Source organism: Siniperca chuatsi, linkage group LG20 (assembly GCF_020085105.1).
Source record: "Siniperca chuatsi isolate FFG_IHB_CAS linkage group LG20, ASM2008510v1, whole genome shotgun sequence".
NCBI lineage: Eukaryota > Metazoa > Chordata > Actinopteri > Centrarchiformes > Sinipercidae > Siniperca > Siniperca chuatsi.
Genome location: NC_058061.1, coordinates 9,009,326 through 9,031,024, shown reverse-complemented (window position 1 = coordinate 9,031,024; position 21,699 = coordinate 9,009,326). Strand labels below are relative to the sequence as shown.

Genomic DNA, 21,699 nt, shown 5'->3' with positions numbered 1-21,699 from the left:
CAAGGTGGGACTACAAAACAATACCAAAAGCACACAGTTGCTTCAAAATAATTCTGACCAATACACGTGAAATACCAAGTGAAAGAAACAGACAGAAAAACGTTGACCTCAATAATTGGAGTGCTGCTCATAAAAAATGTTTCAACTTGGTGATGAGACAGGATCCCCTCTGGCAAATGACACAACTGTTGCAATACATGTATAAATAGTTGCGTAATTTAAAAAAAAACACCTCTCAGAGCAAAGCTGCTTAACTTGTCAGATGCATCTTACATGCTAGTCTTCCATTCAAAAAGAGCTGTCAGTCTGATATTTTGTAGTATGCCAAAATCTATCTATAGAATTAAATCTAACTATGCATCTAATCTATGACTAAACAAAATCAGAAAAACTAAATTATTACCAATACCTACAGAAATCAGCAACAAGGACAGAGAGGGTCTGAAGAAATTAGTTAAAAAGGGGAGGTTTGATATTACTTGTGTCAGGTGTGGTGGCCATGGTTGAGACTATGACAGGTGGACCAGTGCGACGTCCTACCATCTTGTTGTTGTTAAGGTTTTGCGCTTGGTGAGTGGAGGAAGAAGTTACGGGAACAATGGTATTCTCAGAAGCAGCATTGATCCCTTTCCGGAGAAGTTGGGGGCTGTGAAGTGGGCTTGGTGCTGCTACTGGCGATGCTAGGGGAAGGTTGGGGGCTCTCTTCATCAGCTCCATGGGGGAATAGGAGCCAGAGAAGGTTTTGGGCGCCGCTCCAGGGGTGCCCGGAGCTGGTGGAGGCTGTTGTCCAAGAGCAGACATGGCAAGACCGGTGTGGGCATTGTACATGTTGAGGGGTCTTCCCTGAGTCATAGCATTGCTATATCCTCCAGGGCTGACAGGGAAAGCTCCAGTTGCCAGGGGCCGAACTCCTGGGTAGGTGGTGGTCTCCAGGAGGTGTTGGGAGGGTGCGCTGCTGGGTCTTCTACCAAGAAACTCTCCCATTCTGGGGGACACGTTCTGGATGGTGGTGGGAGGTTGCTGCATCAGGCTGGGGTCCATGGACAAACCCTGGGGCTGCATGTAGAGGTCATTGCGGTGGCTGAAGCTGTTGGATCGGGCACGTGTTGCTATCCCGCCTGCCTTGCAACCAAGCACCACACGGGACAGAACTCGGGCTTGGGCCAAGTTAGGGGCCACCGAGCGGACATCATGGTCCTCCATCATTCCCAGCATGGCAGTGGAATCGAAACCATGTTGCAGTAAGAGAGTAATGGTGGTCTCAGCCAAACCTTCAGCTCGCAGGAAAGACAAGAAGGCAGGGTCCACCATCTTCTTGGGGTCTGCAGCGCTGGGATGGTGAGGTGGCAGGCTGGAGGTCATTCCAGCTGTGGCAGCCACCATGGCTGAGCTGGGGTCACAGTTTGGGTCATAAGGCAGCCTCTGGGAGGCTACAGCTCCATAAGCCCGGGTGAAAGCTCCATCCATTCCCTGAGAAGCTGGGTCCACCACTGAACTGGTGGCAGCTGGCTGGCGGGGGTCCAGGGACAAGCTGTTGATTATGGTATAAGCCTGGTGAGCAGAGAGAGACGGTGGCTCAGTAGCGTAAATAGGAAGACGGGGCTGAATCCCATAAACTGCAGGAGAGGGAGAGCTGCCACCAATACGCTGGACGTCTGGGATCATCTTAGATCCCAGAGTTTCCCTGTACAAACGGCTCAGCTCATGAACGGGAGGGGGAGGAGGTGGCGGAGGAGGCGGGGGAGGAGGTGGAGGGGGGAGAGGCGCGGGGGTAGGTGTAGAAGCAGAGGCCAGCACAGAAGGAGGAGCCCTTGCCTGTCCTTGATCCCAGGTAGGCCTCACCCCCCCAGTGCTGGGCCCATAATGCGATGCTGATCTGGTGAGGAGGTGCTGGTTATCCCTATAAAACCCAGACTCTTCAGGTGGCTGACCAGATAAGGTAGCGTCAGCCAGGTAATGATCCTGAGGTGGTGCAGAGGCCCGTCCAGCCATCACTTGCCTTTGGTAGAGACTGCCGCTCAGATCGGGCACAGAGTTCTTCCTCAGTAGCTGCTGCACATGCCGGTCCTGCTGGATCTGCCTATACAGGGAGGGCTGAAGGACTGGATCCTGTTTATCACCAACATCTAGGTGAAAGCACATTCCACCATCTCCCACACCCAGTGCCAAAGAATTCCTATGCCCTGCAATGGTGCCACAGTAGTGACAGCGACTTGCAGTGCCGTCGTTCTGGCCTTCAGTCCATTCAAGAGCACGCTGGCCCAGAGAGCCACCAAAATGCGACCGCTCATTTGAGTTAGGCATCAGTGAAGACAATAAAGCAGACAGCTATAAAAGCGGAAAATAGGGCCTGGTATTGTGTTTCAACTCTCCAGTTACACTCACCCCCAATCAAAAAGGAGGAGTGGAGAGGAGAGGAGAAAAGGTGAAGCATGAGGTACCCTTTTACCTGATCTGCAGCTGTAGCCCCGCCCCACCCCTCCCCTCACTCTTAAGTCTGTGCTATCATGTAGCTCCCTGCTGGCAACCTATCTAAATAATTCAGCCCTGGAAACATCAGAAATTCATGAGGAGAGAGGCACAACATGACAAACACATAGAAAGAGTATACACACACAGGCAGAAAGAAAAAAAACACACCTTTAGGGCGAGGCTCTACTCCATTCTACAGCAGGGATCATGCCTGTGCTGGGCATCATGCTTACATTCCAAACTAAGACAGAGGGTAAAGAAATTGGGGTAAAAACACATGCTGGACAATGCCAACCAAATGGAGGAGGGGACGAGACGCACTAATCCAATGGGGTTGATGCACGCCATTGGCAGGGACAGTCCTCTCCTCTACAGCGTTTGCCACAAGGGGATTAGCGTCAAACTAAAACCTGCTTAAATCCACTGCCCCCTGTGACATCACTTGAACCAGATAGTGTACACAGCCAGCACTCTGCTGAGGCCCCTGGATGTGTTCACAGAGTGTAAAGCTACAGAGTTTGTGGTGCTTAGGGGTTACTACTTCGATGGCCTTCAGCCGGCATCCCTCTGGGCATGAATGGATCTTCCCAGAGGGAACGGGGAGGTTAGTGACTGACATGCTTACTGTGGTGTGTCCCTGGAGAGAGGGGGTTGCAAAGGCCGGACACACAAGTACTACTGAGGGTCAGATTTAATCCGCTGGCTACTAGGGGTAGGCCAGGAGATGTATATACATATATATGTACACACACATACACACATACAAATACCCATACAGGCAAATGCAAACAGGAAAAAAACATGCAACCATTCAACGTCTTTATAATCCGTTACATCATAACATGACAACATCAACGATGTTTGAGTGATCCCCCCCCAAGTTCCATGTATACTAGGACTAAAATGAATGATTTCAGATGAATCGATTATCTATAAAGAATCAGAAAATAGTAAAAAATGCCCATCACAATTTCCCCCGAGCCCAAGATATCCTTAAATTGCTTGTTTTGCTTCACCAATAGTCAAAAATCCAAAGATACTCAGTTTACAATGATATAAAGCAAAGAAAATCAGCAGAAGTAGAAGGAATCAGCAAATTTAGAGTAGAGTTTTTTCTTATCAGACTTTTTTGATTATCAGAATTTTCTTTTAAATCACCTAATCAATTAATCAACTTCATTTCAAATCAGCATGATTAAGGAGTTGCAAAAAAAAATATCTATATCTTGAAATGTGCTGTCATAATAAGGCCATGTAATGCTTGCTTCACAAAATTTTGATTCACAAAATGAATCAGCATGAACTACACCCTTAACAGTTGACTCTTTCCCCTCACAGAGCTCGCACTTTGCTACTACATACACCAGATGTACAACAGAGCAGATGTGGCTTATCTGATATGTTGGCATCAGAGCGATAACTGCTGGTGTTTACTTGCTGTGACAAGAGCAATGCAAACAAAAGAAAGCGACAGGAGGAGAAGAAAAGGGAGCTTTGATAAATGTGTGATGGGAAAAAAGCTGATAACGCGGGAGGCTGCCAGCTTTGACTTCAACTCTAAGACAGACAGCGTGGGATAAGACAAGGCAGGAGGAAAGGGGATATGATTGGACTGCACTGGACTGTAACAACTAGATGGCTACAAGCCTGTTTCTATTCTGTGCTTTATTTCTGTTTGAAATAGGCAACCGGGGTTTAAAGGAAGACTTTTTGCATCAAGTCGCCACCTGACATCATCTGGATGCTCCTGAAGCTGAGACACAGAGACAGCGTGACTGAGATGGGCTAAATTTATTACTGTTTAGAAGTGACAAAAGACTGCTACAGTACTCTGTCTCTTTATGTTGTCCCACTACCTGTCAAGTCACAGAGGGAAATGCTATAACAAGCTTGTTTTCGTTTTAGAGCTTAAGTGATGCAATCATGATATAATATCAAAAACAAAAATCATTATGGAACATCCGAATTGGAGAAAATGAAGTAGGTCAAAAAAATAAATCAGAACAGTTTCGTTTTCCCTTTGGCCCTTAGCAGTCCAGGATGATGCACATCTGAAGGATGGTTTCTTTCATTAGAGGTAAAGCATACCTAGCAATTTCCTTGCAGTGATTTCTCAGGGCTGTCCTCCCAGGTCTGAGTCTCCGTGCGCTTTTTTGTCAGCTGTAAAACACACCATTAATCACTGTGTTGTATCTCTCTACGGCAATTGCCGACAATAACTTCTTTTAATAAGCCCCTTCAAGGGCCGTGTGTCACTCAGATCCCCGCTTCCTGACAAAATATTAATAACAATAATAAACATCTCAAGTACAGTCTAGGTTAGTGTTGCTAAAACCGAAACATATCATATCTCCTTCCATGCAAATTGCTGCATTTCCCACAATTCATAAGCAAGAAAAGCTGGGGTACCATATTCATCTTGTCGACATTCTCTGATATGCCTCTCATGAGAGCTGCTCCATAATTAAGTGAGCATGCTATATTACACTCATCAAGCAACAGGGACCCTGTGCTTGCTAGCATGAATAATACAATAGAGGAAAAGAAACCTCAAACTTACACAGTGGATATTTGGTGAATAGCATAGGAATTGATGCCAACACTCGGTTTACTAGCTCACAGCCAATCATACGGCTCTGTGAAAGACCTCTAGGTACAATGTGTTGAACAGACGTCCAGCAACAGTCATGTCTTTGGAGCAATCTGGCCATCTTTCTAGGGCACAGGACGCTAACGGCAGGACTTGGCAGGCAGCGCAGGCAGAGATAGCTGCAGAATGATTTAGATAGCTGCAACTCTACAACTGCTGATCCATTAAACTTTCATAGGGACTTCATAAATTAAAACCATGACTGGAAGAACTTGAAAATTATACTCAATTACTGTGATTGTACAGTATATTAAAGTTTTAACGAGCCTCTGGGCCTTTTCTTGCTCTAACACAAGTACAGAGAGGAAGGAGGGGAGATGAGGAAAGAAAAACACATGGTACCAATTCTGGTCCGATGGCTTTTGGAGGGTTCACATCTGCTGTCCTACGCCTCTTTACCACCTCGCATCTCAGCAGTGTATGACACAGCATGTCACACATTTGCACGGGTGGGAGGAATGTGGGGCAGAGCGAGAGACACTACTGCAAACCTTTTATCAGCAAGGCGAGACCTCTGGTAGACTTGGTGAGGCAAGTGATTAAAGTTTTGTCTTCCATTTTAGCGTGTTGGTTTATTCCCTCTGCCTCGTGCGCAGCCCCGCGCTCCGCCTGCCTATCATTATCAAGCCAGTGGCCCATACTGCATCACAGATGGGGCAGACAGAAGGGAGAGACGACAGCCCGCTTGCTTTTTGGAGAGATGAGGAGTGTGCAGCTGAGTGAGAGAAGAGGGAGGGAAGGAGAGTGAGAGAGAGAAGAAAGGATAGAACAGAAAATGTAATTTGCCTCCACATCACTGATGAAAAAAAGATATGGAGTCTAGTTAAACATAAGAACACTAACAATATGTTCAACTAAACTGTGGTTATAAGCAGAGATGTAGTGGAGGGTAAATGTATGGCATTTATGTACATTTCCTGTTAATGTATTTAGGTTTACAAAAGGTCAGAATGCCCGCTCACACTTTTTATTTTTACAAAACGTGGACACTATTTTATTGTCTCTTTTTCATGTAACAAAATAAGCCCAACTACTTATTCATCAGTGTTTAATGTTGTCTTAACCCAAGCAGCTGTACAAGATCCTAATAAAACACCCACAGAAAATACTTTTCTGAAATAGTTTTCTGATTTCCTGATTCAGATGAGTAAATACTGCCTCTAATCAAATATATAAAAATCTGAATAAGTGTTCAATGTCAGCATTCCACACATGAGTTTCTAATCCTCGATGCTACGGATGCATTGCAGTCGGTACTCAAAAAGATTAAAGGTTTGATACCCAGCCTTTATTTTCACAAGTATTAATGAACCACTCACTTGTGCAAGGTACAAAAACAAACAAAGCACAGACAGAAGAGACACTGGTAGTTGCAAAAGAATGGACACCTAACTGTATATGAAACAAGCATCATCAAATAACAACCTGTTAAATAAAGGACCACAAAGCATGTCGCCATCAGATATCATGTACTACTCAAGTTTTCCCCATCTGTGTTGTTACATTCTCATTTTCTCTCTCTCTCTAAAAATAGCCTAACAGCTGCATGTTTAGATTTACAGTCAATTAATCAATATGAGATCATATTATTTATCCTCAATTGCTGTAACTCCATGCCAGTTTACAAAACATAAATTAACACACACAAAATATATATATATATATATATATATATATATATATATATATATATATATATATATATATATATATATATATATATATATATATATATATATATGTTATAAGCAAATATGATCATGACTAGAAAGGACAGTTGGCTACTGATCTACTTGTGTGTTTTGTTCAGCAACTAATATGGATAAATTATATTCCTAATTATGCAACCATAAAGTGTCATCATGTAACACAACATGAATAAAATGCAGATGTTGATTAAAACATTATCTGACTAGATTAGAGCAGCTCTAATCTAACCCAGAAGGGAAAGAGTATTGCAGTCTACAAGCAAAACAACAATCTTAGCAACGAAAAAAAAAAAAAAAGAAGAAGAACTGCCCTCCCTCCCAGCCACTCGGCCCAGTTGCTTCAGAATGATAAACATTGGTTCAGCTCAAATTTAGCTGTGAACATGAAAGGACCTGAGGCTGGGAGGAACATAGGTCATGGCAGATCACTCCTCATCTCTTCAGATGACAGAAATGAATCTCTTCACCCCTGAGAGAGAGAGAGAGAGAGAGAGAGAGAGAGAGAGAGAGAGAGAGAGAGAGAGAGAGAGAGAGAGAGAGAGAGAGAGAGAGAGAGAGAGAGAGAGCTCCTCTCTATTCCTCATAAAACTGAATTAAAGCTGATGCTTCCCAGCAGCTGCTTTGATTGAGCTAACTAGCAGCTTTTGATAAAAACAGTCGCAACCAGCTCCCTGCCACCTTATTTGCAGACAGGCCAGATTATGCTAAATACATATCAAGGACTTTAATGGCTTAATCAGCCTTGTCATCTACCCACCGGGTTTCCTTAGATACTGCATTTCTGATCCCACTGCCATAAATGCCAATGTAAAACTGCCAGAATGAACAATACAGGCAAAGGTATAATATAAAAAAATTTAATTTACACCTTGTATTGCATTGGAAACTATCTTAGAGAACAGGGGTTGGTTTTTTTTAGTGTCTGGAAAACAATAGAAACAAAGGCGAAGGCTCTGTTGGACAGTGCAGAGAGAGTGTGGTCTCAGCAGACGTTTTTGAAAGAGAACGCTCCAGATTTTCACTTGAAAGAAACTGAGGAGAGACAGCACGAATCACGGCTTCATCTGGTCTGTATCTTTTTGCCAACTGTGGGCTTAGTTGAAGTGTGAACCTGGATTAAGATGTGTTACTCCCGACAGTAGCCAAATAAGCCCTGTGAGGATTTTACCTGTATGTGAAACAAAAAGCAGAGCCTTGCTTCATGTGTGTTTTCTCCTTGCGTGGACACAATCGCCATGGCAGCCTTATCATGCCGCAACATTCTATCAGTGGGACAACTTTGCCTGGTCATTGGCTCATGAACAAATCACAAATCACAAGCTGTTTTTTTCCTTTACGCCCTCACAATGGCCGCCAGAAGACTGATTCACTGATCCTGTATGATAGCCATCTGGAGAGCTTGTGTGTGTGTGTGTTTCTGTGAGTGCGTGTGTGTTTGTTTGTGTGTGTGTGTGTAAGAAGGAACGTCGGCAGGTACGCTCACCACAAGGTAGCTCTGCATGCATCACAGCAACACCTGTTACCGTCTCTCTGTGTGTCTCCTGTGGGCTTTGAGCTTGTGCCCAGCAGAGCAGACTAACTGTTGTTCCCTCAGGAATGACTAACTACCTCAGCTGTCTGATTCACATGAATGCAACAGCTGGATATGGACTGCAACTCTAATCAGGAAGGATTTCCACCAATGAATGATCCACCTGTGATATGAAATATGGCGTGTTTTTATGACTCGCCTTTAGGGATGGACAATTATTCAATATTTTCGTTTACTGATTTTCAGTGGACTATGGCCATGATATAATCTTGTCATGTTATGGTTGTACAAAATTCTGCTGTTCAAATGACTATGTAATTTGTAATCACAAACTTATAAAAATGAATAATTTAAAAAGGAAAAGTTCTACATTTTAGGAAATATGCTTATTTGCTTTCATGCCAAGAGTAATAACATTAATAACATTTACATGTCTGTACACTAAATGTAAAGCTACTTCCAGCAGCTGGCTAATTTAGCCTAGCATAAAGACTGGAAACAGGGGAAACAGCCAGCATGACTCTGTCCAAAAGGTAACAAAATCTGCACTCTTAATACAATACAATAATACAAGAACCTCTAAAGCTCATTAATTAACATGTCTTATCTTGTTTATTTAATCCATACAAAAGTGTAAAAATGATAATTCAGCATTTTACAGGGCATTATATAATGAACAATTTTTTGGCGGGAACAGTAACTTCCTGAAGTCCCTGCTGGTTGCCTGGCAACTGGTCCTGGCCAAAAAATGGCCATGAGCTTTAGATGTGGTGGTAGGCTGATCTTTGGACAAAACTAGGCTAGCTGCTTCCAGTCTTTGTGCTAAGCTAAGCTAGGCGTCTGCTGGTGGTAGCTTCATATTTACCTTACAGACATGAGAGTGGTATCAATCTTCTCATCTAACTCTCGGCAAGAAAGCAAATGAGCATATTTCCTAAATGTCAAAATACTCCTTTAAGTTGGTTTCAGATTGACTTTCAATTAAATTACTTAAGATTTGACAGTTTCTAGGCAAATTTAGTGTTCTACACCAGGATTACATACCTGGAAGTGCAGACAAAGATCTGAAATAGCATCTAAACCGTCAAGTAGGGAGATAAAATTTGTAGGAGATATAATTGAAAAGTTAACTGAATAAATAAAATGTGGGAAGATTAGGTGCTGAGGGAAGAGTTTCTTTTGGTGTTTTTTGACAATTTCTAAAAATCTGACAACGGCCCTGGTCGCCTTTAAGAATAATTTCAGTATTGACATTTACATTGTACTGTAATGTATTCTCCTAATGCATTTCCAAATGCTACAAGCTACTACTTTGGATCAAAAATTCAACATAATCACTTTTCTACAGTAGTGGCAGGGACCAAAAACTAGGATTGGGTTTCTTAGGCATAACAATGGGCTTTTACAGGATGTGCGGCATATGTCCTTCATTTCATGTGCATAACACTGAGGTGCTTACATCATGCTGCAAAACAAATATGCTGGCACTGGGGGTAATGGTGCGTCTAGCTTCATTTTCCAGCACTGCAGTCATGTCTGCCTCTCCCTGCGTTGGCTCCAGGAGGGCCCAGCAGCTTAACAAGCCTCTCGGGGACCCAGACAGCAGAGAGGAGATGATTTTACCTCAGGACACAGTCTGACAGACACACACACACACACACACACACATACATACACATATGCACACACACGCTGGGAAAAGTCAAACAAGTGGGTTTAAAAATGCACATCCACAAGGCTTCAGACACAGTTTATACACCCACACAGAGGCTCATATTCCTTGTTGCCTGGGATGACTTTGTGGCTATGTGCACGGCAGGGGGCTCCTATTCTATGTTCAGGCCCTTCAATACAACACCACCGCTCTCTAATCCACAATCTAAAGCCTGATAATCACTGCAGTTCATGGGGTAAAATTGGCTGCTTCCAAACTGCCGTGACAGGATAGAAACCTTTCAATCCCCTGCGGTAATCTAACTTGAGTTCAGATATTTAGAGATTCTCCCAGTCACCTACACAAACTACAGCGGCTCACATACAGGTCAGAGTAAAGCAATAATCTCATTTACATCTGCCAGACGACTTTGCTGCTGAGGTCAACATTTATACACTGGTTACTGTAGTATTGTCGACATGTGCTGTGTGCCAGGAGAAAATTATAGCAATCAATAGGTATTGATCACCAATAGGTCTTACGGTTATGCTAATAACAGTAAGGATGGTTGGCTAGGGGATGTATAACTCCGAAGCAGTGTCAGTGTGGGAAATTTAAAAAAATAAAGCAAGTATAGTGAGTATTTCTTTTTCAAAATAACGCAATATATTACTTGTATAGTCACAGTAGGCATGGTTTTGGTGATTTGCAGGTTAAAAGTAGATGTTCAGGTTAAAACTGATTTTTTCATCATCTGGATTACCTATAACCATTGTTTCAACATCATTTAAATTACTATATATTTCCACATGTAGTTAAGGACTTGCTTCACATTAAAATAAAACATTAATTAAAATACACTAATTGAAAGGCTGCTAAAACAATAGCTATGATGTAACGTAGAGCTCTAAAAATGCTCAGTTTAAACCTAGATATCTATGTGATTTTTCACATATAAATCACCAAATTAGTGCTTAATGGATTACTGCTCAAATGATAATCAAAATTATTCTGCTCACTACTAAGACCATGATTATTTATTGACAATTATTGATTTAATTAAATATATTTAATGCATTTGGACATTTAAACAGACAAAAAAACATCAACAACTACAATTACTGTTCTATTCATAATAATCCTACAGTTTATCAGACAATTTACCAGTGAAAAGGGCACTTGATTTGATGCACTGGAGCTCGAAACACAAAGCATCAGTATCACACACCCAGATCAAATTTAATTAACTGTGAAATCCAAAATCGTGATTGTAAATACGATGTTATCAATTCTGCAGCCCAACTTGCACTGAAAAAGGCACTTGGAAGTACAGTGTTTGTTGGGGAAGTGCAGATAAAACAAGTGAAACAAGTTTAGGACAGACACATACATCTGACTTTACCTTCGCAGATCCGGTCCAGCCGCTGCCTCTTCACTTTGTGTTTGTCAGTCAGGGACATGGCGTCAAACACAGCACGGCACAGGACGGCACGGCTCGGCACGGCTCGGCACGGCACGGCACGGCACGGCAGGGTACCTCTCCTCCTCAGCCACAAATACTGACAAGGTTCACACTGCTAGTGCACTGTCACTACTATTCCCCGGGGCATACCGCCTCGGCACATACACCTGCATGAAAGGCACAAACAGAAAAACCTGGTTAAACACAACACTGGTACACACACATACTGTATAGGCACACATTATTGATGTACAAGCACAAAAAAACTCTGTGACACGGGAAGGCATTAAAGAATCCTTGACTATAAAGTCACTCAGCCTCTTGCTCACAAAGAGCCAGGGAAGCTGCAGGCGATAGATATACAGAAAATCAGTGAATCACACACACACATTCTCACACACACATTTACACAGATACTGTTGGTGACAAAGTGCCCCATTTGCTCTAAAAAGTGACAAAGCTTTTATGCTCTAAAAGCTCCACTTTTCTCCTTTTTGAAGTGTTCTTTCACTGACAAACACTCATCTGAAGATCCATCTAACTTGTCACTTGTCACGTTCCTTATTGATGATGATGACATTGGAGGTATGTTGACTCAGACATTCATAAACAAAGCAAGCACAGAAATACTTATTCATCTGACAACAGTTGATCTAAGCAAATGTGAAAGAAACTGAAAGAACTTGCAAGGAGAGATTCATCATTTGACAAAATGAAGCTGTTGAGTTGATGTGCTGCACCTGAAGGTTGACAGACTGTCATGTAATGACACATTCAGGCCAATAGAGGGTAGTTAAAATCTACTCAGAGGGGAGAACACTCTCACTTCCACTTCCACAGAATACAGTGTGAAATCATTACATCCCTATTTCTCCTCTGAGCTCACAACTTTTCCAACTTCAAAAATACAACTTCTAATGCAAAGACAGAGCAAAATATATATATATTTCTAGCAAGTGGAGTTATTTTGACCAAGATTTGAACTGATAATTGTAGTCATACTTGCTATTAAAGATTATATCAGTTTTACAGAAGTTTAGAAATTTGAGCAGGCTACAACAAAGCCTTCAATTCAGTATCACAGAGAGACATGCAGGCAAGTACAAATGCATCTTTGTTGGAGAGAAAACAAAGAGGACGTACGTTTCACTGGCAGTACATAGAGAGCACAGCGAGGATCTTCATCTTAGTGAATTAGAGTAAAGTTATTGCAACACAACAGGGATTAAATGTTGCCCCGAAAATTCAAATTCCACATGATGCTTGTCCAGGACCAGAGCAAGAGGCGCCTCTCCTCTCAGAAAGTGCTGAGACCATGAAAACATCTCTTTCTGCCAGAAAGCATCAGGGCAAAGTCATTACTTGAAGTCTTCATCAGTCCTTTGTAGTCTAAATTTAGAAGAAAGAAAGGGGAAGTAAGACAAGAAGGTAAAGAGTTCAACAACAAACGGCACCCTCCATCGTTATCTGTGAGGACTCAGGGTGGTGTGGACGTGAGTCTGCCCTCTCCTCAGTCGTCAGTGTAATTTGTCAAAATTGGCTGGTCAGGTCTGAAGCTCAGGGCTGGTGTGGGTGGTTGTGAAATGTGACATGTATCAGGACATGTCTACACATACAGGACTATACAGACCCATCACACTGGGAGGTACACAGAGCAGTATACAGCACCTTGAGGAATTGTTGTACAGACAATAGATGTTCTCACACATATTTCTGTTACTGTAGGTTATTTTCTCTCTCAACCTGCCTTGTCTATTTCCACTACAGTTAATGATTTCATGTTTCCATGAATGCCTTTTTGACAACCCCCATAAAGGGGCACGACATTGTTGCTTTCAGTGAAAGGTGGGTGTATATGCGCACACTTGGGAGGGGGTGTCCATGATTGTTGACATTGCCATTGTTGACATTTTGTGGAGTCAACATGTGGAGTAAAGTGAAGCACTGCACAACATAAGACCAAATTTAGACATCCAGACAAGCGTTTAAGTTCTGAGACAAATCGAAGCTTGTAAATCTTGAGCAGGTAAGAAATGTAGTTTGAAATAGTGTTAGATAACACCTCTGTCTTTTCAACACTGGATTTCTTTCTTGTTGAACATCAGAACAAAATGTTTAGAAAAGAAGCCTCTGCTCTTAATGTGCAGCGTTTGACACCAAAAGCATTTACAATCTCAGTTTTAGGAATGGCTCTGTGTAAAATCCAACATTAGCAACAGGGCTATGTAATCAAGACAATTAATTTGTGTCAAGTCAAAATATTTTTATTAGACGACAAATATATTTACACATACATTTATACAGCAATGTTTTTACAAGTGGGTCCCCATTTTGTGTTTATTGTAAACGCACATGCACGCACACAGGCGGCGATAACACAGTCCTGCCGGCACAGTAGGTGGCTAGAATTAGTTGACTGATCTATTAGGCAATCGATAGAAGATCAATCTGCAACTATTTTGATAATCAATTAATCGTTAATAAGTTATTTTTCAAGCAAAAATGCAAAGCATTTGATAGTTCCAGCTTATCAAATGGAGTGTTGGTTGGATTGATGACATCACCATTGGCTTTGGGAAATTGTGATGCATTTTTCACTATTTTCTGATGTTTTATAGACCAAACAATCAATTGCCAGAAAGAGAATAATTGCCACATTAATCAATTGTGTATAATCGTTAGTTGCAGCCTTACACAATTTAAAATATTCTTTGCAAACATATCTTTGGTTTGTTTCTAAGAAAACAGTACCTTTCACTGCCTTTTCATAAGACATCTATGGGTCTACAGTGTTTTCTGTAATCAGAAAAGAGCTATTTTGACGTGAGGAAGCTACACAGAGCAGGTCACTTCCAGGGTGTCTTTATAACAAGGCAGCACTCCAGTAAGTTAACGGGCTGCTGGAAGGCCTCACCCTGTTACTTGATTCATTTCATGTCCCTCCTCCTTCCTTCTCATCTGTCCATCTCTCTGGAGTGCTGCTGCCTCTGAGGTCTCTAGCACAGTCATCAATCACAGGGCCCTCTTCCGGGGCTGTCCATGGGGACTTGTGTCACCGTGGGGACAAAAATTGAGGTCCCCATGGGTAGAGACTGCTTTTTGAGGATTAAGACTTGGTTTGAGGGTACAGGTTACAATTAGGTTAAGGTTAGGGTTAAGGTAAGGGTTAAGGTTAGGCATTTAGTTGTGATGGTTAAGGTTAGGGTAAGGGGCTAGGGAAAGCATTATGTCAATGACTGTCCCCCACGGGGATAGTGAAACAAACATGCGTGTGTGTGTGCGTGTGACATAAAGAGTGAGAGTGACAGGGAGGATAACAAGACCCACAAACCTTCCCCAATTCGTATCCCCTTTTCTCTTCCCCTCCTTTTCTGCTGCACTCATTTCCTCAGCCAGCTACAAGTAGAGAGCTATCCCAAAACTTAGGAAAAAACTCCCTCCATGACTTTCTAAAATACAGCCAAGCATGACCCCCATACTTTTATTAAAAAGGAGAAACTGGGCACCATTTCTCCATTGTTCAACTGAAACAAAACCGGCAGTGCAGTCAGCAGGCCCTGAAAGGGTATTTAGGCAGGGATTTTGCACTCTCAATCCAAACACAAAGGTCATATACATGAATCTTAATATTTAAGAGCCATTAAAAGTCAGATGATCGATAAAACTCCCTGCCTGCAGGGCCACAGCTCATTGAAAGAGAAACATTTGCGCGCGAGAGGCTAAGACATTAAATGTAGGAATCCATATCTGTTACGGCCGTCTCCCAAGGACAGCTTCGCTGTGAGCACAATCACAGTCTACAAACTCTGCTCAATGTCAGCAACACACAGAGATCACTGTCCGAGTACTGTCAGAGGAGGGGAAGGGCAGTCAGTCAGTTGCAGGAGTTTAATACAGCACAATAGATAGAGACAAGTACACACAAAGGAGTGGTTTCAGTTAGCGCTGAGATGATGAGGAAAATTGGCAGGAAATTAACCAACCTCAAATTGCTAATCCATAAACCATTAAAGGAAGACATTTTGGGCAATACGCTTGCTTTTTTGTCAAGAGTTAGATGAGATGATCGATTCCACTCTCATATCTGTCCATTAGACATGAAGCTGGAGCCAGGAGACGGTTAGCTTAGCTTAGCATAAAGACTGGAGGAGCGACAAAATCCAAGAAAGAAAGCACATGTAAATGAGATGTAACGTGTTAATTAGTGAGCTTTATAGATGTTGGATTTTGTGACTTTTAGAAAGAGTCAGGCTAGCTTCCAGTCTTTATGCTAAGCTAAGCTAGCTCCTGGCAGTAGCTTCATATTTACTGTACAGACATGAGTGTGGTATCCATCTTCTTATCCAACTCTCGACAAGAAAGCAAATAAGTGTATTTCCCAAAATGTCAAACTATTCTTTTAAGTTTTCTCAAGCAAAAACATCAAGCAAAAATGCTAGTGTGTGAGGTTTGGGATTGTGGGGGAGCCTGTATGTGTTATGTTCTTGTTGATGTTACTATGTTGATTGTTTTGTGTCGTTTGGATTGTTTAATTTATTATCATCCCTATTATTTATGTAATTATTTTTTGTTTAAATGTCTGTTAATTTTCAGGTTTTTGTGCCTGTGGACCACCTTGATAATGAGATGGTGCATCTCAAGGGGTTTAACCTCAAATAAAAATTTGAAATAAATTTGTACATTGAATAAATTTGTACACTGAATACCTTTGGATTTTGGACTGTTTTGAAGTATTAAAGTTCTACTGACCAGAAATGTCTTTCTGCCTGTGACTGTCATCAGGATACTCCAAGAACACTTTATAAAGGTCTTCTGAGTAGGATAAGTTTTGTTTTTGGTTTTTTTAAAGGTTTTCATATGTGGCAATGAACAAGTTTAATTCAGACCAATCAAATTCCTGACCTGGCACTCAGGTAAGTGGTCTATCTAAGTTTGAATATACACACATGACACTAGGGTGGGTGATATGATGGTATACACCATGCAATGGTAGAAATGTGTCCACCAGTAGAGATTTGGCAATACCGTTCCACCGTGGGAGCTATCCCTTAGTGTCTCTGCTATATATTGGGGGAAAACTATGTAGCAAATCAGGGCCAGATTCTTGCATGATCTTGTGATTCCCTTTTGATCTCGCGAATCCAGCTGACTCGCCAGGTAACGGGATTTAGGCAGCAGGACTGCTTACCATGCTCTCACGTGACGTGAGAGCGACAGTTGGTGGCAGTAATGCACCTCTAAGCTGGTTTGCCAACCACCGCAAAGAAAGAAAACATGGAGGAGGAGAAAATAATCAAATGTGATGAAGTACAGTATGGTTATTTAAAACTATTTCTGAATTGAATTTACATAATTACTGTATCTTGATTTATACCATTACCGTGATATAAAATTACATAAACTGTGATATTAGATTTTGGCCATATCGCCCAACATGACATGATGTTTTGTTGATATAGGCAGGACAAGTCAATCAATTGGGAGGTAACCAAGCTGGTATGGAGGAGGTAATTTCCCAAAAGGTTAGCTCATTAACTGATTCATTTTCTGCTATTTGACTAAATAAGAACAATATCTGTGATAGATTAATCATTTGTCATTTATGAATAAAAAAATATAATACATTCATTGGTTACACCATCTCAATTATGAGGTTTTATATCATAAAAATGTTTTAAATCTTTCAGTTTTTAACTGTTATACAGACAAAACAAGCAATTTAAAGATGCCACTTTGGGCTCTGTGAACTTGCTGGGCATTTACCTTATATTTTGACATTTTATTGACTAAACAATTCCTCAATTCATCAGAAAACTCTATAGATTTATCAGTAATGAAAATAATCATTAGTTGCAGTCCTGGTTTCAGTCTCCACCCAGCATTATGACGTTAACCACGAACGAGAGAATGTGAAAAACCAAAAGTCAAATTGAATTCATTTGCAACAGCATCTACTTGTAATGCGATGAAATTTAATGATGACACCACTGTTGTTGTAATCCATCTTCCTATTGAGAGGCATACACTAACAGAATTGTCTCCGATGTGATTAATTGACTTTGCCGAAATAAGAAAATAATTTAGTTTGGTAAACCGACGAGCACCGCCCCTGACAGACTCTCATTAGAAAGCAGTGATTACTTACTTTATTAGACACTTGGGGGGGAGGGGGCTTCCTGATGTGAGGCAATCTCGCACAGTCCAAAGAGTCATTACAGTATCACTTCATGTGTTGACACAGATCAGTGTGATTTGGAAGAGCCTTAAGAACAGAGCAGAGAAGCTGTTTCCTTTTATTTAAGACAGATGGAAATATGTTTGGACAGGAGGGAGATTGCTCAAAAGCCAAACTGGAGACAGAGAGGGAGCCGGCTAAGAGAGCGTCAGTGGATGAGTTAGAGAGATTGAATAATTAAAAAGGTCAGGCTACCTGCCTGCTGTCTGTCGCTTCACACAGGCACACACACACACACACACACAGTTCTGAGAGGGGCACAATGCACACTGGGGAAAAGACTGAACAGACAAGTCATTTGGGGGAATGATCATTTTCCCTTGAACACAGTGTAGTTTGTGAACTAATTGGGTGAATCCATAATTAATTTGCTGACATTAAGCCTACGGGTCTGCTCCACTAAGACTCTACTTTCTAAGGATGTGAGGAAGTGCTAGTGAAGCCTCAGGCTCACTGCTGAAGGGGAGACTCTTGTTCTGATGCTTCACAGTGCAGGTTCTGACATTTAGGGGAGATATCTAACAGCAATACATTTCTACACACGTCAGTTAACTCCCAATACTGAGGTGAACAGTTTAATGTAGGCCGACACTTTCTCAATGAAACTGAAAGTGATGGATAAATCCAGAAAATCCATACTCAACATGTTTTCAGTCCACATCAGAACCTTAACAAGGCATGGTTGTATTTCTCACCTGGCTGTTTTGCTATCCTCGGGGAAGAAAAACGTCAATTCTGAGAGTTATTCAAACAGATCAACTGTGCTGATGAGACAGGGCTTTTTGACTTATTAAAGCAGAGTGACCCTGCAGTATGTGAAGACATTTGCAGCTGAAGCGCACTGCAAACTGTAGGTCAAAAAGTTCAACCATCATCTAAAATAACACCTAATTTAACGCAACATAGAGACATAGAAGGAAAAAAGTAAGACACTAAGCATTTTCTTTTTTGAATTTCAAATAAAGTCACTGACACTTTGACTCAGTTTTTAGCCACACATGTCTGAATGCAGGGTAAACACATGATTCAAATAACAAAAGCACTTGCCATTTTTTAAATATATCTCCTTTGATTGATGATAATCACTTCAAACCAAGGAGGTGAGATCTGAGTGAAATTTGGTGCAAGGTTCGCCATAGACCAACCAACCAGTGATTAGTTTTTTTTATTTTTATAATTTATTTGTCAGGAAACAATTTTATTATTTATACAATGTTATTTACAATGTTATTTGCTCATGAATGAATGAATTCTTCAATTGTTTATCACTATGTTTATTCTGATGCAGATCACAAACTTGTGAACATAAAAACAGATGTAGAGGATTGTTCAGGCTTAGCACAGGTATGCATTCTGAGCACTTTCTAGAGTTAATTTCAACATTTGTCTTGTAATTATGATGAAAAATCTTCAACAGCTGCTGTGGTTTTGAACATAACACTAAAATAATATGACTCAGTTTAAAGCTCCAAAGATTAAAATGAGGTAGGATTAGATGGGAATAGTCTTTTGATTTGGATCTGTTTGAATTGTATTATGTAACCATAAATCCTCATACTGTACAACAATCTTTTACAGCCAATCTAACCACATTTTCAGTATGTGGCGAAAATACAGAAACCACACTGAAACCGAAGGGATTTTATCAATCATCAGATGGAATAAATTCCAAAAATATTTGGACAGTGTTGCATCTTTTGGGAAAAACTGTGCCTTGACTCATTGTGCTGAGTGATGAAATGTTGAGTTTTTTAGTTCAAGTACAGACAGTCAGAGGCAGGATATTTTTATTTGTATTGGATGGACAGTTAGAAAGATTAAGATTATCTAACTAGTAATTTTGGCCAAATTATATATCTCATTCAGGAAAGCTTTAGATGAAATCTTTCAATGATCTGTCAAATGCACTGCAGCTCTGAAGTGTGTATTTATCTTTCCCAGCAGAAGCTACAACCTCTTTGAATTCCGATGCAATGTCTCAATGTGAGTTCTGTGGTAATCCGTGGCAAGACTCTAAAAACACGAAGCACTTGCTTTAAGATAGACTTGGATAACTTCAGCAGTTACTTCTCCTGACTTAATTTCCCAGTGGAGTTTGACAGGAAAATTGTGGGGAGAGACAACTGTTAAAGTTATCTGACAGTGTGCAAGAGGAAAACGCACAGCAATATCCATCCCTCTTACAGCTGATTCCTATCAAACACCAGAGCTCAGCAAGCCTCTTCAGTGACTCAGAAATGAGAACCTCCTCAAAGAAAGTCAAACTTCTCACCGAGACTTTACACTTTCACACAAAAAGGTACACTCTACTGGAAAAAATACCTCTAACCTCTAAAAGTCCTTCAGAAATAGCAACCACAAATCTCAATGACAAGGTTGTTTATACTATTGATATTGCAATCCATTATTACCCCCTTGTTATTTTCTTCAAAAAAGCCCCTGTTTTCTTTCCACTAGAGCCCCATTTGAACAATGGAAGCCATTTTTCCCTTTCAGATGCTGGAGTTCCTTCAGAGGTAAATCTGTCAGCACGGGGCCAAAACGAAGAAAGAGAAAACAGGAAGGTGTGGACACCCTGCAGCACCTTCCCAGCTCTACTATTAATATCAACTTACATGCCCAGATCCTCAGCACCTCAGGCAGGGGAGAGTGTGATTTCCATGAACTAAACGAAGCCTGTGACAGCGTAGGCAGGTGACAGCTTGACACAATTATATTTAGCTTGGTAAGCATGCTAAACTGAATGCCTTCAAAATGCAGAATTGTTGAACTAGTGGCATCAGTAACGAAAATTTAGTGTTGAAATATACAAACAGGGCAGCACTTGAAATCTAAGCTACTGTAGCCCACCTTGCGCTATTTACATCCGATCAATAAACTTGTTTCAAGTTCCAGAGGCTGAGGTTATCAGTGCAAGCCACAGCCGCAGCCAAAGCTGAAAACACTTCCTAGTACAGGAAAACGCCTGCAGCGTGCCAACCTGGTGAGCAGAGGGAAGGCGTGGCCTGCTTTGTGAGGGTGAGGTAAGAACTGTGCTCGCCACCAGCTTGGTGTCAGCGAGAGGCCAGGCTCCGGCTCAGACAGCCTGCCTGAGTCCAACCGGCTCAGCCTGGCTCCTTCTGGGTCCTTCCAGGAAGAGCCAGCATGATTCAAAGCTTCCTGGTCCAGGAGAATGAGGTGCTTCCACTCCCCCCAGAATGTGCCCACTAACACACACACACATCCATTGCTCAGCCCACTCCCTGTGGACGGTGAGACAGCCAACTCCGTGTTGTACTTGGGCTTATATTGGGAGGAGGCCAAGTTAAACAATGTGTTGATAAAGTCCAGAGCAGAGTGGTGAGAGGAACACAGAGAAAGAGCACGAGGTCTGTGCTGCACCACACGAGGATGGGGATTCAAACAGGCAGGAACACTTAAATAATAATTTCAGTTTGCCTAATTTTCGTAGTTTTGGTCATGAGCCCTCGGTAACAATAACATTGTATTCACCAAGTTAATTGCTGCGATCTGGGAACATGACAAAATTACTGAAAAGAAGTCAGACAAGGCAGAAAACATGAGCGATCAGGTAATCAGTTTCAAACACACCTCCAGGTTAGCCATACTAATTTGGAAGAAAAAAGAAGACGAATGGTAAAATTATTGCCCAGCTGTCCGTTGTAAATGTTGATCAGTTTACAGATCGTTATCTTGGTTCAACTTGCCGTACTCATTGTAGTTGCGGGCGCACGCAGTTTCCTATGTTATTACAGTTTAGTACCAACATTTTGGGTGCACTCACTTTTGGTTTCCACACAAACTGAAGTTGGTTTGTTTACAACCTGCCTGATCATCTGATCCTTGTGTTTCTTGTGCCATCGGACTTCGTTGTAGTGATGTCAACATATTCCCAATGTTATCATAAATGATGGCCAAAACTAGAAAAAAGATTTTCCTTTAAATGCAGCATTGGCTGTGAGGTTTGCCTGCTACCTGAGCACAGT

At 41.6% G+C, this 21,699-nt stretch overlaps 1 protein-coding gene across 6 annotated transcripts in view; it reads right to left on the bottom strand.

The window, feature by feature from the left end:
- The window catches only part of ctbp2l (C-terminal binding protein 2, like), a 98,790-nt gene that overhangs the window by 43,917 nt on the left and 33,174 nt on the right, over window positions 1-21,699 (bottom strand). For 2 of the 6 annotated variants that reach the window (XM_044179033.1, XM_044179032.1), the window contains one exon: window positions 11,407-11,645. In XM_044179033.1, the coding sequence (XP_044034968.1) occupies window positions 11,407-11,476 (70 nt within the window). In that variant the 5' untranslated portion in view covers window positions 11,477-11,645. Of the gene's footprint in view, window positions 1-479; window positions 2,320-11,406; window positions 11,646-21,699 lie in introns of those variants that run through there. The other 4 variants (XM_044179037.1, XM_044179034.1, XM_044179030.1 and 1 more) reach the window with 2 other exon arrangements.